Source organism: Nycticebus coucang, chromosome 6 (genome assembly GCF_027406575.1).
Source record: "Nycticebus coucang isolate mNycCou1 chromosome 6, mNycCou1.pri, whole genome shotgun sequence".
Taxonomy (NCBI): Eukaryota; Metazoa; Chordata; class Mammalia; order Primates; family Lorisidae; genus Nycticebus; species Nycticebus coucang.
In genome coordinates, this window is record NC_069785.1 from 31,602,738 (window position 1) to 31,616,296 (window position 13,559).

The 13,559-nt window shown below is 42.9% G+C and overlaps 1 protein-coding gene and 2 gene segments (V, D, J or C); all 3 read right to left on the reverse strand.

Moving 5' to 3' along the window:
• LOC128587409 (immunoglobulin lambda-1 light chain-like) overlaps positions 1 to 12,222 on the reverse strand; it is a 40,923-nt gene extending 28,701 nt beyond the window's left edge. Inside the window, exons 1-2 of the mRNA XM_053593478.1 lie at positions 12,115 to 12,222; positions 11,671 to 11,968 (exon numbers count right to left, since the gene is read on the reverse strand). Coding sequence (XP_053449453.1) covers positions 11,671 to 11,968; positions 12,115 to 12,160 — 344 coding nt within the window. The 5' untranslated portion in view covers positions 12,161 to 12,222. The remainder of the gene's footprint in view (positions 1 to 11,670; positions 11,969 to 12,114) is intronic.
• LOC128587398 (T cell receptor alpha chain MC.7.G5-like) overlaps positions 1 to 13,559 on the reverse strand; it is a 230,641-nt gene that overhangs the window by 110,656 nt on the left and 106,426 nt on the right.
• LOC128587405 (T cell receptor alpha variable 8-3-like) overlaps positions 1 to 13,559 on the reverse strand; it is a 624,669-nt gene that overhangs the window by 79,655 nt on the left and 531,455 nt on the right.

Below are 13,559 nucleotides of genomic sequence, written 5' to 3' on the forward strand. Positions count from 1 at the left end.
ATAGCTGATTTAATTAGTGTATGCAGGACAGAGTCTTGATTTGTATCACTGAATTCTGTGTGCGCACAAACATGTGCCGAAACTGGGAGAAATATATTCAAATGGAAATACAGAGTGTACAGAATGTATACACAGTCTTTGGAATCTTTGCCTTGAAAGAGGGGAAGGTTTTTTTTTTTTTATTGTTGGGGATAAATTGAAGGTACAAGAAACCAGGTTGCACTGATTGCATTTGTTAGGTAAAGTCCCTCTTACAATTGTGTCTTGCCCCTAAAAGGTGTGTCACACACCAAGACTTCACCCCCTCCCTCCTTCCCTCTCTCAGCCCTTCCTTTCCCCCACCCTCCCTCCTTTGTTTTTTCTCTGCTCTCCCCCTCCCCCACCCCCACGAGGAGAAGGTTTTTATTTGGAGTCAGATTCTCTTACTTTACCTTGGGCCCCCACCCTAATACAAGGCTGTGTTGACTTGTTCAAGGCCTGCCAGACATACATGGTATAATGAGGTGTGGTATAGGAAAACAAAAGTAGACCAGAGTTGTTGTTGTTGTCTGCGATGACAATTCTCTTTTCTGCCACCCAAAGGCAGATGATCTGGATGCCTCCTGTTGTCTGAGTCACAGAACTGGGGAAGTCAAGTCTTTGCCAAGGACCTGTAGAGAATCCATATATTCTATAGAATCTAAGATTCACTTCTGAACCTTTACAGGAGTGATATGTTGATAGTCCAAACTTTTCCAATAACAAATTACTGTGATGAAGTAGTTGGAACTGGATTTAAGTAGAAACTCCTGAGTCTTCCTGAGCTAAGCACCTACAAAGGTCATAATGTCAGTGGACTGCAGTCTCAAAATGCTGCTCTGGGGACACATCTCAGAGAAAAATACCCACAAATGGCGCAAGGTGGTGCTAACTTACAGACTTGCATGGGTTGGGTTGGAGTGGGACAAAGAAGAAAAACACTGTCCCCAACCAAAAGAAAAAAAAAGAAAGGAAACCAACAAAACAAGACAACCCCCCCACCCCCCCACCCCAAGTAGGAATAGGAAAGGACCTGGTTAATATATATTTTTTTTTTTTTGTAGAGACAGAGTCTCACTTTCTGGCCCTCGGTAGAGTGCTGTGGCCTCACACAGCTCACAGCAACCTCCAACTCCTGGGCTTAAGCGATTCTCTTGCCTCAGCCTCCCCAGCAGCTGGTACTACAGGCACCTGCCACAATGCCCGGCAATTTTTTGGTTGCAGTTTGGCCGGGGCCGGGTTTGAACCCGCCACCCTTGGTATATGGGGCCTGTGCCTTACCGACTGAGCCACATGCGCCGCCCTTAATATTTTACATTACTTCCCTATTGGGATGTAAATGAATGGTCTAGGAATAATGACTCTTGGAGGGTATAAGGCTCAGGGTGAGAGGCTGGGAGGGAAATGAGAAGTGGAAAAAATGTAGAGTATCAACACTCAGAGAGTAGACTACAAAGAAAATATAACTTTAAAAGTGAAAGCTCAAGTGTCAAGAATAGAGAGAGAGATTTAGAAACAAATTCTGCAGAGGGCAACAAGTGAAAGAGTATGAAATAACAGCCCTGAGAATGCTTTTTACTGATGCCCTATTCCAGGGTATTCAGTCCAGGCTTGAGCTCTTGATAGCTGCCTGGACTAACACAGAAATGAAAGAGGAAATCTCTTATCTGAAGAAGTTCAAAGGTGTAACTTGTACATTAACCTTGTAATGGAAATGAGAATGTGTGGGAAAGCCCTTGTGGGAGTTAGCTTCAGAGGGGAAATACAAATGCACTATAGCACTTATAGAACAAGTGAAAATTCCATGCTTAATAAATGGTAAAATTTAACACAGCTTGGAACATATGATTTCCCATCAGAATGTTGTTAGAACATTTCGGTAAACTCAGGTCTCAATGCCTTGCGTTGAGTAAAAACGATAGCTGCTGTTTTATGTGAGTTCAATCAGGGAAATGCAGGGGACAGTTAGTCTGGTCCCTGATTCTATTGTTCAGTAGAATTTTTGGCCTAGAAATACCCTGAGATGTTTTGTGATGTTCAGGCCTTTTATTTTTCGATGTTGTACAGAGCTGTTATTGTACCTGAAGACCTTGCCTTTTTCATTTTGCTTATGTACAATGCGAGACATCCCAGATCAGAGACACAGATGACTTATGGAAAGCCCTGCCTACATCCTAATTAATTTAACCATCTCAAGTAGCTTGCGAGATTGGATTCTGAGGCCATAATAAAGGATTATAGAAATATAGATCTTTTGGTCTTTCTCTTACTGCCCTCAAATGTGAACAGATAACCCTCTGTCGGATTACTTGGGAGCCAGCTGAATCTTACTTATTTTGAAAGGTTTTAGAGCCTTTCATTCTAAAGGGTTCTTTCAGAAAAATTGGGAAAGTATAATACGAAAGACAAACCACAGCCTGAAGCCTAGGCTGCTGACTTGAGCACAGATGGGAGAATGTTAACAGCTAAGAAATACGAGGTCTTTGGCTCTTTTCCCAGAACTGCCAGGCTAAGACCTTGGCAGAGACTCAACAGGAAACTGAACTCTATTTGCATATCCTTTTATACATGGGAGATTAAAAGCTTCAACCTTGAGTGATCACAGTTTTTGAGAATCATGATGAGGCATTAAAGAGAAGGAGGAGTGTCCCAGGGGAGGTGAGCTGGCGGCGATGCAAGGTAGGTGTGAGGTTAGCAATGACTTTCAATCCCCTTTGATTAATCAAGAGAGTATTTCATTTAGTTCCCTGTTCGATTTTATCCTTACTGGATTACATAAAGGAATCAGCTAGGCAGGAATCTGTGCTTCCTAAGTCTTGAGAATCTGTCAAATTTGATCTCTTTTGTCCTATGGCTACCTCCTTCTCTTTCTTGCTGGGCAGAGACCTGTAGCTTGTTAGTGTTAAAGGAACCTTAGCCATAATCGAATATAAACTCTTTATTACACAAATGAGAATCTGAGGTACAAAGAGGTTAACTGACTTGTCTAAAGTCATACACAAAGTTAGGAGTAGGAGTTCTGACTCTCAAATGATTAAAAGAACAACAACAACAACAATGAAATTACTAGGTTGCTAGCTCTTTATAACAGGTGAATGTTTCCTCAGATCTCAGAGAGCTTCTTTCCAGTATGTGATTTGGCACAGATAACTTTCATTATTTTTTCCCATCAGAATGTGAATTTTTGGCAAGACATGGGCTCTGATTCTCTGGCTTCCCCCCCACACTTCCTCTGGACCAGGTCCCTGTGATTTTTTAATGGAAAAAGTCAGAGGTTCTGGAATGAGGCTGTTTATCCTTGGGATTCATTTAGGGAAACTTAATTTCCTTGGGTAAGTTCTGCTATGAAGAGTAACTCCATGTAGACCACACGGGCAGCAAGAAGATGGACAAATGTCACCCCTCACAGTGACATTATGATAAACTTCATAGGTTCCTTTTTAAGGACATGAAAAAAATCTCTATTTCTAAAAGGGTATACTAATTAAATGTATCCTAAGATTAGGGAGGCCTTCTGGGAGAGCATCCCTAAAGCGGGTAAGGCTGAGTTTTCTGAAAATTGGGACCCCTTTGCCTAACTTTTGTCTCAGATATCTGGACAAAGTCTGTTACAAATGTTTGGTATGAAAAATTCATTCTTCATGTTACCACTGGGGAAGCTGACACGGGGCCATATCCCATATCCAGGTACGTGGAAGGCCTTTGGGATGCAGTGTCTCATCATTGAGCTAGACCTGCCCAATGAAGGTCTTGCCTTTGGGACTTCATGACTGTTAGTGCAGGGAAAGAATTCAGAGAGGTTGTGCAGGAAGAATACTCCTGAGGAGGTACTTTTGTGAAAAATGTCCTGGAATATTTTTAGATTTTGGTTTGGAAAAAAGTGAGTGGTCATTGGCCATGTTCCCTCCTATTGGAGCTCCCTTTTCTGGGTAAAACCGCTCTGCTTCAGATCATCAGGTATTAAGGACAACCAAGCCTTGTTCCCTGCTGAGCATCTCTGGGTGGTGGACATCCAGGTGTGCTTGGTGCTTACTAGCAATTGTTTACTTTAATCCTTGTAAGAGCTCTATGAAATCATTATTCTTATTGTATGGATGACTGAATAGAGCTCTAGAGAAGTTGAGAAAACTTTTTCAAGGTCCCAGACCTTGTAAGGGGGGAGCTGTCATCTTACTCAGTTTCCTCTTATTCCAGAATCCATTCTCTTTTCCCTGCTGAAACAACTAACTCATGGTCGGGCTCAGTCGCTCATGCCTGTAGTTCCAGCACTTTGGAAAGCCAGGGTGGGAGGGTTGCTTGAGGCCAGGAGTTCAAGGCCAAGCCTGAGCAACATAGTGAGACCCCATCTCACTAATGAAAAAATTAAAAATAGCCAGGTGTTGTGGAGGGCACCCGTAGTCTCAGCTACTTGGGAGGCTGATGCTGGAGGATCACTTGAGCCCAAGAGTTTGAGGTTGCTATAAACGGTGATTGTGCCAGCCTGAGTGACAGAGTGAGACCTGTCTCAAATGAAATAAAATAAAACATATATGCAGTTTACAGCCCACATTTTTAAACTTATTCATTTTAAGATAGATGAAAGGATCTTGCCAAAGTTAGAGACAATTTGCAGATTATTGTTTGTACGTTCAACACATTGGTATTTTTGTGAATGGTTAAGGCTGTTTATTTCTGTATATCACTTTGCCTATCTTTAACTCTTAAACAGCAGCACTATACTGCTATCTAAGAGGAAAATACACTTACTAAAATTGTGCCAGGAGCTTTTCTATTAAAGCAATGACAACATTTCCCTGGATCTGCATGTGTGAGATAGATTACAGGAGGTAGTCGTCTAGAACGCAGAGAAAACCACACCCCATCCCATCTTACTTTCACCTCGGCATGATCACATGGTTTGCCCTTTCTGTTTTTACTTAGCCCTTGACTTTGAGGACATTGGGGGAAAGAGACAGAAATGTAGTACATCACTTTGTCTATCTGCTTTATATTGTGTGATGGTGGGAAAGGCACTTAATTTCTCTGTTCCTTGGTTTCTTCATCTTCAACTGAAGAGGGTGAGCCAGGTAGTGAGTAAATGTCTCCCTGCTCTAACACTCTGCGTGTGTAAGTGGGGGCGGATATCCTTCAGAAGGGAAGTACGAGTTGATGCTGAGAAATGGACTAGCTGTGGACTCAGACACTTAAACTGATTCTTACTATGAAAGAGGATTATTGGTATTATGCCACCTCCCTGATTTCAACCAATAGCGTCAGTTACACTGGCCCCCTGGTGACCATATTTATCCACTTAAAACCCTTTTTACCATGTTAGAAGACTGAGGCATTTAATTCTTGATCAGTCACTCATGACTATAACACAGGTGCTATGCAAACACAGTGATGTCCCTACATATGAGGAGGCCTTTGACGTGACAGAGCATATGACAACCCACATTCAAGCTGTGTCTCCTTGGTATCGTCCCCGTGGATGCCGCCATTCCTTCTCTCTGCCTCTGAGTAATATTTCTCCCTCCTGTCAGTGGCAAGCAGAGGTGGAAAAGACTCTGGGGCCTACCCTGGGCCTCTGGTTCCAGTACACCCAGGAGCCCTGGAAGGTGAATCCTTAAAGCTTTGCTCAGTACCGTAAAGACACTCCAGCTTTCTCCAAAGTCACTCTAAATTCCTCAGTAGCTCTGTGGTTGGCTTCCCAGAGAGGAGGAAAAATCTCAGAACCTCACTGAGATGAACTCATGATTTATTTCAGCTACACAGTCTATATTGCGACAGTTTTCGGGGCACACAAGGAGAGCTGAGGCTACAGATTCTCTTCCCGAGCTGCTAGAGAAGCCATCCTGGGACGGGTCAGAGAAACACATCACCCCCTCGGTGCTCCTTGTGTCCTTTTATGGTCAGGAAGAAACACTCATCAGTCCACGGAATGTGGTTACGTGGGTGGGGAGAGTCAAGGTAAAGTGCTCAACATCTCATGTCCTGTTTTCCATCTGTCAATGGTCAGTTCTCCCCCATCTTCCCTTTCATGTTGTAGATTTTGACCGTTTCAGCACTGCTTCCTTGACGCACCCTCCCACCCGCTCTCCAACACGCCTCACACTCATGCACGGAATTCCAGCACTTGGTCCTCAGATAGAAAGGTGAACCAGTGGCGAAAGAGCTCTTAGCAAGACAAGAAAGAAAAAAACTCTTCCCTATTTTCTTCAGAAAAGCTGGCACTATTATGTGTCTTAAATCTGTACTTGAAAAAAAAAAAAAACCAAAACCCCCCAAAAAACAAAACAAACAACCCCCCAAACCCCCCCAAACTCCTTCTAACAGAGGAGTACAGCAAACATCCAGACTCCAACTATTGTACTCCGGGCCTACATGCAGGCCTTTGCTGGAATGTTACCTTCTCATTGTAGCCTTTCCTGACAACCTGATTTACTAGCCTGCTGGTAACATGCTCTCTCCCTCTCTGTTTCATTCTTCTCTATGGCAATTACTGGTAACGTATATTTTACTTATTTATTTTTCTTTTGTGTTTATTTCCATTAAAATGAAGCTTCTGAGGTGTCTGGCAGCTGTGTCTAGAAAAGTACCTGGCACATAGTATGTACTTTACACATTGTTATAGAATGAACACATAATGATTGTTTTATGAAAGCCACTTTAATCTCCACAGGTCTATACTTTGGATTGGTTTTCTTTCTTAATAATTTGTTGCTCTAAGAATATATTTATACTGATTAAAAGATATTTATAGCTTTTACTTTAGTATAAGTATAAAAGCTATGAATACTCATGAAGTTTTCTCCTTGACCCAGAAGAAGATAATTTAAACTTCCCTATTTGCCCACAAGCATGCAGGTAAAAGGAAAACTTATTCATGCCTGTTAAATTTCTTATTTAAAAGAGTTCTCACAAAGTTCGAGAACCTGGCTTTATTTGCATTAATACAAGAGACTGCGTTTTGGCTGGACTTTCCTTCAGATTATGAGACTGACGCGCTGCCTACTGTGCAAAGGAGGCAGGTGGGCTGGACTTGCCGACACCAGGTATTTTTCCTATTAAATATAGTGCAGCACTGGCTGCCTGCGGCCTTGGGGCGCTGGAGCATCTGGGGCATGCCTTCAGAGAACTCTAGTGTTTGTTGCACCCTACCTATGCTGTTACCATTCACAAATGTATGTGTTTATGTATATGTAAATAAAAAAAAAACCCCAAAACCAGTGCCCCAGGGGATTCTGTATTCTTGTGGAGTATTAAAATCATTTGGTAGTCCAGGTGGTAGAGTGAAAGGGAGTTAGGAATTGCTTTTTTGTTTAGGGAAATTTGTTATTGTGGCTTTTGATTGTGAAATAGCATGCCCCAGAGGGGCTGTTGGAAGAGAAGGTTTGCAAAATTCCTTTGTGAAATAAAATAGAAGTGTTTAGCTTTTTCCTTGACAGCCCAAGACTCATGGCCTGGGATCTTGGGACTCAATAGAGGAAAAAGGTAGAGGAAGAAGAAAGCCTGTTATCTTCTTCATTTTCATCCCCGTCATGCAGGGATGTGCAAGGAACTTGGGAGCATTGATGTCTGACCTTCAGAGTAAGTTAGTTGATGTTCTAGAGTACTTTTTAAAATCAACTCTTCTGAGAATATTGTTACACTCAATAGTTCTTTATTAGTGGACAGCTGAGGCTGGGAGAAACCATCTTGGAATGCAGAGTCAGCATCAGTGTTCCCAGCACCCGGCACAGGGCAGGTGACATAGCACTCACTTGTATTTCATTCATTCATCCGTTTAATACATTGATTGCACACCTGTTATGGGCCAGACTCATTCTAAGAGCTGGAGTTAAGGCAATGAAGAAAACAGACAAAAATCCCTGCCATCAAGGATCTTATGTTCCAGGGGACATACAGTTGGTCAGTAAAAGAATAAACAAGTAAAATACGTAGCATATCAAATAGTGACAAATACTATGGAGAAAAATTAAGCAGATACAAGAGGTGGTATTTGCTGGAAGATGAATAAAGCACTTTGACAAAAAAATTAAAGTTGTATAATCCTATCATTTCAATTCATATTTTGGGGAAATGTGTTGAATGAAGAGTAGGAAAGAAGCCTTAATTCTGCATTTGTTCACCTTGTCAGTGTAGAAAATTTCTCAGCCTGCATGTTTTATCTGAGACACGGCAGGAGGCTAAGACCTCCCTAAAGCAGCGAAGGCTTGGCTAGAAATTAATTTCTATTCTTTGCACAATGGCTCCTGCATCTTAATCCTCCATTGTCTTCTGGTTCTTATTTGCTCATTTTTGAATTCAGAGAACTGTGAATGTCACATCTTGAGCCCTCTTGCTGCCTTGGTATAAGTAATAAGTTGATAACAATGGCAGAGACAAACTTGCACACTTTACGTCACAGAAGAGATATATATGGGTGGTAGAATTAGCAATTCTATGGACCTGACAGAAACCCACAGAATCTCGCCAGCCTTTATTATACCAGGCCCAGGCCCCTGAGGTTGCTGTTCCAGGCAGGCCCCTGAGAGGGGGAGGAAAGGGCAGTGAATGTGTGGGCACCTCCAGAGACTCTAAGGGAGTCCAACAAGGTACTACCTTAGGGAAGCATTCAGAAGAAAGGCACATGTGGGCTCATTTCTTAGATTACAGGATGGGAGAAAAGGGCTGACCCAGGGTGTGCTCAGGAATGTAAGTGGCCTGGGTAGGGTAGCAGCTGTCTTCCTTCAAACACGAGAGTGAGACATCTCAGGAGAACAGCCTGGAAGCTGAAATTGCCACTGATGTTTTAAAGTAGGGGAGGGGAAACAGGAAGTGGAAGGAGTTGGATACACCCACTCCCATTCCATCTTCTGGAAAGTGGCCAATGAATCAAAAGCCACCTGCAAATCAGCAAAGATGACTGGACTTCACGCCCCTGTTCCCAGCCACCCTTACATGAGATGTTGCTAGAGGGAAGGTATTTCTTTAGGATATCCCATAGCTCCCAGCCTAGTGGCAGGAGCTTCAACTGTGGCCTTCAAGTCAGACGCAGATTCTGGCTGTGTTTCTGTAAGCAAGCTATCCAGTTTCTCTGAGGCTCAGTTTCCCCAGTATAAAATGGAGCTGATAAAAATGACTTTACTGGGTTGTCAGAAGTATAAGTGAGTTCATATCTGCAAAATGGCATCTTGTTGATGATCAGTAATTTGTTCACTTTGTACTCAATTATTCTACCATATAGTTTGCTCTTTCTTTTAATAAGTAACATTTATCAAGTAGTTACTATGTGCAGTGCAATTTATTTACCCCTAGCATTAGATTTTTTACAGCAAAGTGAAGCTGGAACTCATTATTTCCATTTCATAGATGGAGAGATATAGACGATTTTGGAAGACTGTGAAGCTCACATCAGGATCATGAAATCCCAGAGTTAGAAGATGTTTGGGAGGTCACTTGGGACCACTGCTCCATTGTCCCAGTTTTTTGACAGAGTCATGGAGCATTAATTTGTACAGGTCTGGTGGTGAGGTAGAACCCCTGTTGCCCTTGTTTCAGACATGTCCTGGAGATGGCCTCTTCTCTGGGCCACCACCTCGCTGAATTACACTCTGACTTCTCCAGCATGGACCCCAGCATTTGTTGCTCTCCATTACTAGCTATAATATTTGGGGCAAGTGTTCCAGCCTGTCTGAACCTTAAGGTCCTGATCTGTAAAGTGGGGACAATAATAGAAAATGAATCTTAGGGTAATTGTGAAGGTTAAACCAAATGACATATTCAAAGTGCTTAGGATGGTACCTAGCACATGGTAAGCACTCAACAGATGTTAGTTATTATTACAACTAACATACAGTTTTATGGATTTTCCAGGTATTCTTTTCACTTCCTTCCCCTCAGAGTCATTCTTCCTGGTGTCCCTCAGAGGACTCATTAGGTGTCTTACTAGGGATCTATCTTGTACACTATATAAAACTGTTTCCAAACTTTGACATCTGCGTAGCCATCTTTCCAAAATGCTGTTCTTTTCCGAAGTCATGATTTCAAACTAGGAGAAGAATTGTACCCTCTCAGTGTTGGAGATACACTCTACCTTCCTGCCTATCATTTGCCTGAGGAAGAATAACTGGATATGAGCAGCAGGTGGCGGGCTTGATGAGTTGTGATGTGCTTTCTGTGGTGACCTGAACACATCCTAGGCAGACTGGGTCCAAATGCCTTTCCAGAAATTTGGGCTCAAGGTGCCCTGTTTATTTGGGAAATTGATTATGCCTGAGGGCAGAACCAATGTCCAGGGACTTGTAGACAGTTCAACCCAAGAAGATACCCAGGGGGGGCAGAAAAGTAGAAGGCAGGTGACAGGTCCATGTTACAATTTGGCAGCAGGGCAGAGTGAGTGGGCTTAGGAATGAAGAGAGGAGGGGAGTGATAATAACAGGAGATAAATGAGGTCATGGGGAAAGTCACAACTAAAGTGCATGGAACAGTTATACACCATAACATTTATGGCTTTATAAAATGTGTACATATATGAATGGCCAGACAGAGCCGCAAGAGGAGGGAGGACTCAGTGAGAGAGTGAGTGCTTGGATTGGAAGACCCAAGTCAGCCCTTTGTGCTTCTGCCGTAGGCAGGATATTTGATCAGAAGGGTTAGTTGGAGAAAGTTTTACCTAGCTATTGCTTGATGTAGTCCAAGGAGGCTTAAAAAATGTTTATTTTAGATGTTAACAAATACGTTTACAACTTTGAGGCACATTTGGTATGAAATAAACTGCACATATTTACAGTACTTAGTCTGATGAATTTTGACATACCTCTACATCTGTGAAACCATCACCACAACCAAGTTACTGAACATATCCATCACCATAAGTTACAACGAGGCTATTTAATAAGGTGAACGGTAGATTTTCTAGATGAGGCCAGCAGGAAGGCCGATTTCTGCTACAGTTTCAGCCTTGGGATAGAAAGTCCTGTCAATCATCTAAATTTAGAAAAGTACATTTTTCAGAACAGAAGTTCAGTATTAAATTGAGCTATCCAAAAAAGGATAAAAAAGTGCCAGTAAAAGCAATTTTTCAATATTTTGTTTTTAGCACATCTGGAAAAAGTAAAGAGGTAGAAAGGAAATACCATCTTCAGCCAGAGATCATCAGAACAGTACGGAATGCAAGGATGGAGCCTTGCCCTCCATGTTGGGCAGGGTGACAGATAGTGCACACTATCTGATGCTGAAGAAAGGTCACAGTCCCATCCTTCTTCTCTAGAACATCTATAATCATGGTGCATACGATTGGAGAGAAGCTGGATGCTACCCATTGTTTTCTTTGGGAAGTGTCTTTTTAATCTATGCCATACCCTAAGCACTTTGAGTCTGTGGCCAAATCTTTTATAAAGCTCTAAGAAAATTGTGAGAGTCGATTCTACAATTTGTTCCTTTTGCTCCATCTCTCCCTTCTGCTCCACACTGGGCCATACCCCACTGGGTGGTTGACTGTCTGAGCATCGTGGAGTGCATGGGCAAGATGAGAATGAGCTTGCAGGGAAGGCAGGGATGCCAGCTTTCCTTGGCTTCCATTTCTTAAATTATTTGTTTGAGAGAAAGTCATGATATTTCTGGCACTGCCTTTCTCCACTGATCTCAGTGGTTTTTGAGCTGCTCAGAAGTAGACCTGCAGCAGGGTGGTAGTCACAGGCACAGTAGTAAAGTCCTTCATCTCTCTCTGATACCTTAGAAATGATCAGGACAACCTGGTTGTTTTGATTATCAACAGCACCTGTGAAACCGTCTGTGAAACCAGGGCCATACGTGTTGGATTCTCGGTATATGAAAGTCAGTGCGCCATCCTGGGTCTTCCTGTACCAGTTTAAGTAGTAGTCACCGATTGTTCCACCTTGCATAGAGCACCTGAGGGTGGTAGACTCCCCAACAGACACAGTCACTTTTTGGTTTCCAGGCACCAACACAACAGCTGGCATGACTCCTGAGAGAAAAGATACAAGAGAGAGGCTCAGTGGGGGCTGAGATCATTGGGTAAGAGGCAACGTTTCTGAGTTCCAGGTCTTGGGAGCCTTGATGTCTCCTATGCTGCTGAGTCTTGCTTGGCTGGGGTCCCAGGATCTACCTTACCTGCACAGAAGAGGGAGAGATGGATGAAGGAGAAGATCCTCTGCATGGCTCACTTGGTGCAGCTCTGCCTCCCAACTGGTTTCTGGGTGGTCCCGCCTCTGAGTCAACACCTCCTCTGTGACCCACTTGTGCCTGAGGAAACCAGTTCCTGTCAGCAACTGTTTTATTGCCCAGCTGCCCAGCAGAGTCTTGCTGATCAGGGGAGGCTCATGGGGCCTACTCCTTGCCTGTTAATGGGATGACAATGCCAACCTCAAGACAGAAATGTGGGCAAGGTAAGTCAGGCCAACTGAGAGGAGGTTAGGGCAGCTATTTGATTACAAGGTTTCTGCTTCCTGCCTTAGAAGTTAAATTTGATACGGCTGCTCCATTCAAAGTAGATATACCTGGTGGACTCTCTGTGGTGTGGTGATGTTAACAGTTAATACCTAGAGAAAGCATTATTGACATTTACAGCAGTAATCAAACGAGGAGATCGATGGATGTGCACAAAGACTCCGAGAATCTTGTAATGATCGTTGTGTCCACTGCAAACTCCCTCTTGGCAAAGTTGGATAAGGGTGATTCACCCATGTGTAAAAGAGCAATCCAATGAAACATTGTCTTCCAAATCTGAGCTGGAGTTTCCTAATCTTTATTGAGCTCATCTATCTTTTCTGAAGGGTTCTTAGGTCAGCTATGTTGAATTACACACAGCTAAATATTGTAAAATACTTAGAAACCACCATTATATCCCAATGTATGACAGCCTAAACATGTATGTGCTTCAAAAGAGGAGAGTGTTTCAATTTTGGGACCTATCCTTTTGAATGTAAAGACTAATAAAATTTGAAATTTTGAAATTAAACTGGTAAATTACTTATTGGAATTAGAGGGTGCAGCAGAAGTTAGGAAGGGGGTCATCTGGTAAGCAAAAAGGCAAGAGCAAAGGGGGTTTCCCTTATCTGAGAGTGAGTCTGGGGCCTAATTCCCACGTTAGTCGGGGAAAGATCTGGTTAAGCTTTTTTGGTTTCCCTAGTGTGACTGAGACTAGACTGCCCGGAAAAAAGGTAGACAAGAGCTGCTCAAGTTTGCTTGGCCTCCATGGTGGATGCTCTCCTTACCCACCTCTGCCTCACCTCACTTTGCCCTACTGCCCATCCCACCAGCCACTCCCGGAGGACTGTGAGCAAGTGCTCTAGCCAGTCACATTTGGGGATATTATAAATTGTGCCATCAGTACTCACCTGCAGAACGTAATGGTGACCATGCTTTATAGTGTTTGAAAGTTGCCAAGGGCAACCTCTTTGGATTTATATACTTGATCTTTTTATATCAGGTTGCCTAGCTTTCGGCACATCCTACAAATCTAGTCGTTTTTGCTCTGGGCCAGACTCTGAAGGTTCGCTGACGAATGACCGATGTGGTCTCTTCCCTCATAGAGTTTATATGCTAGCATGAGAGCC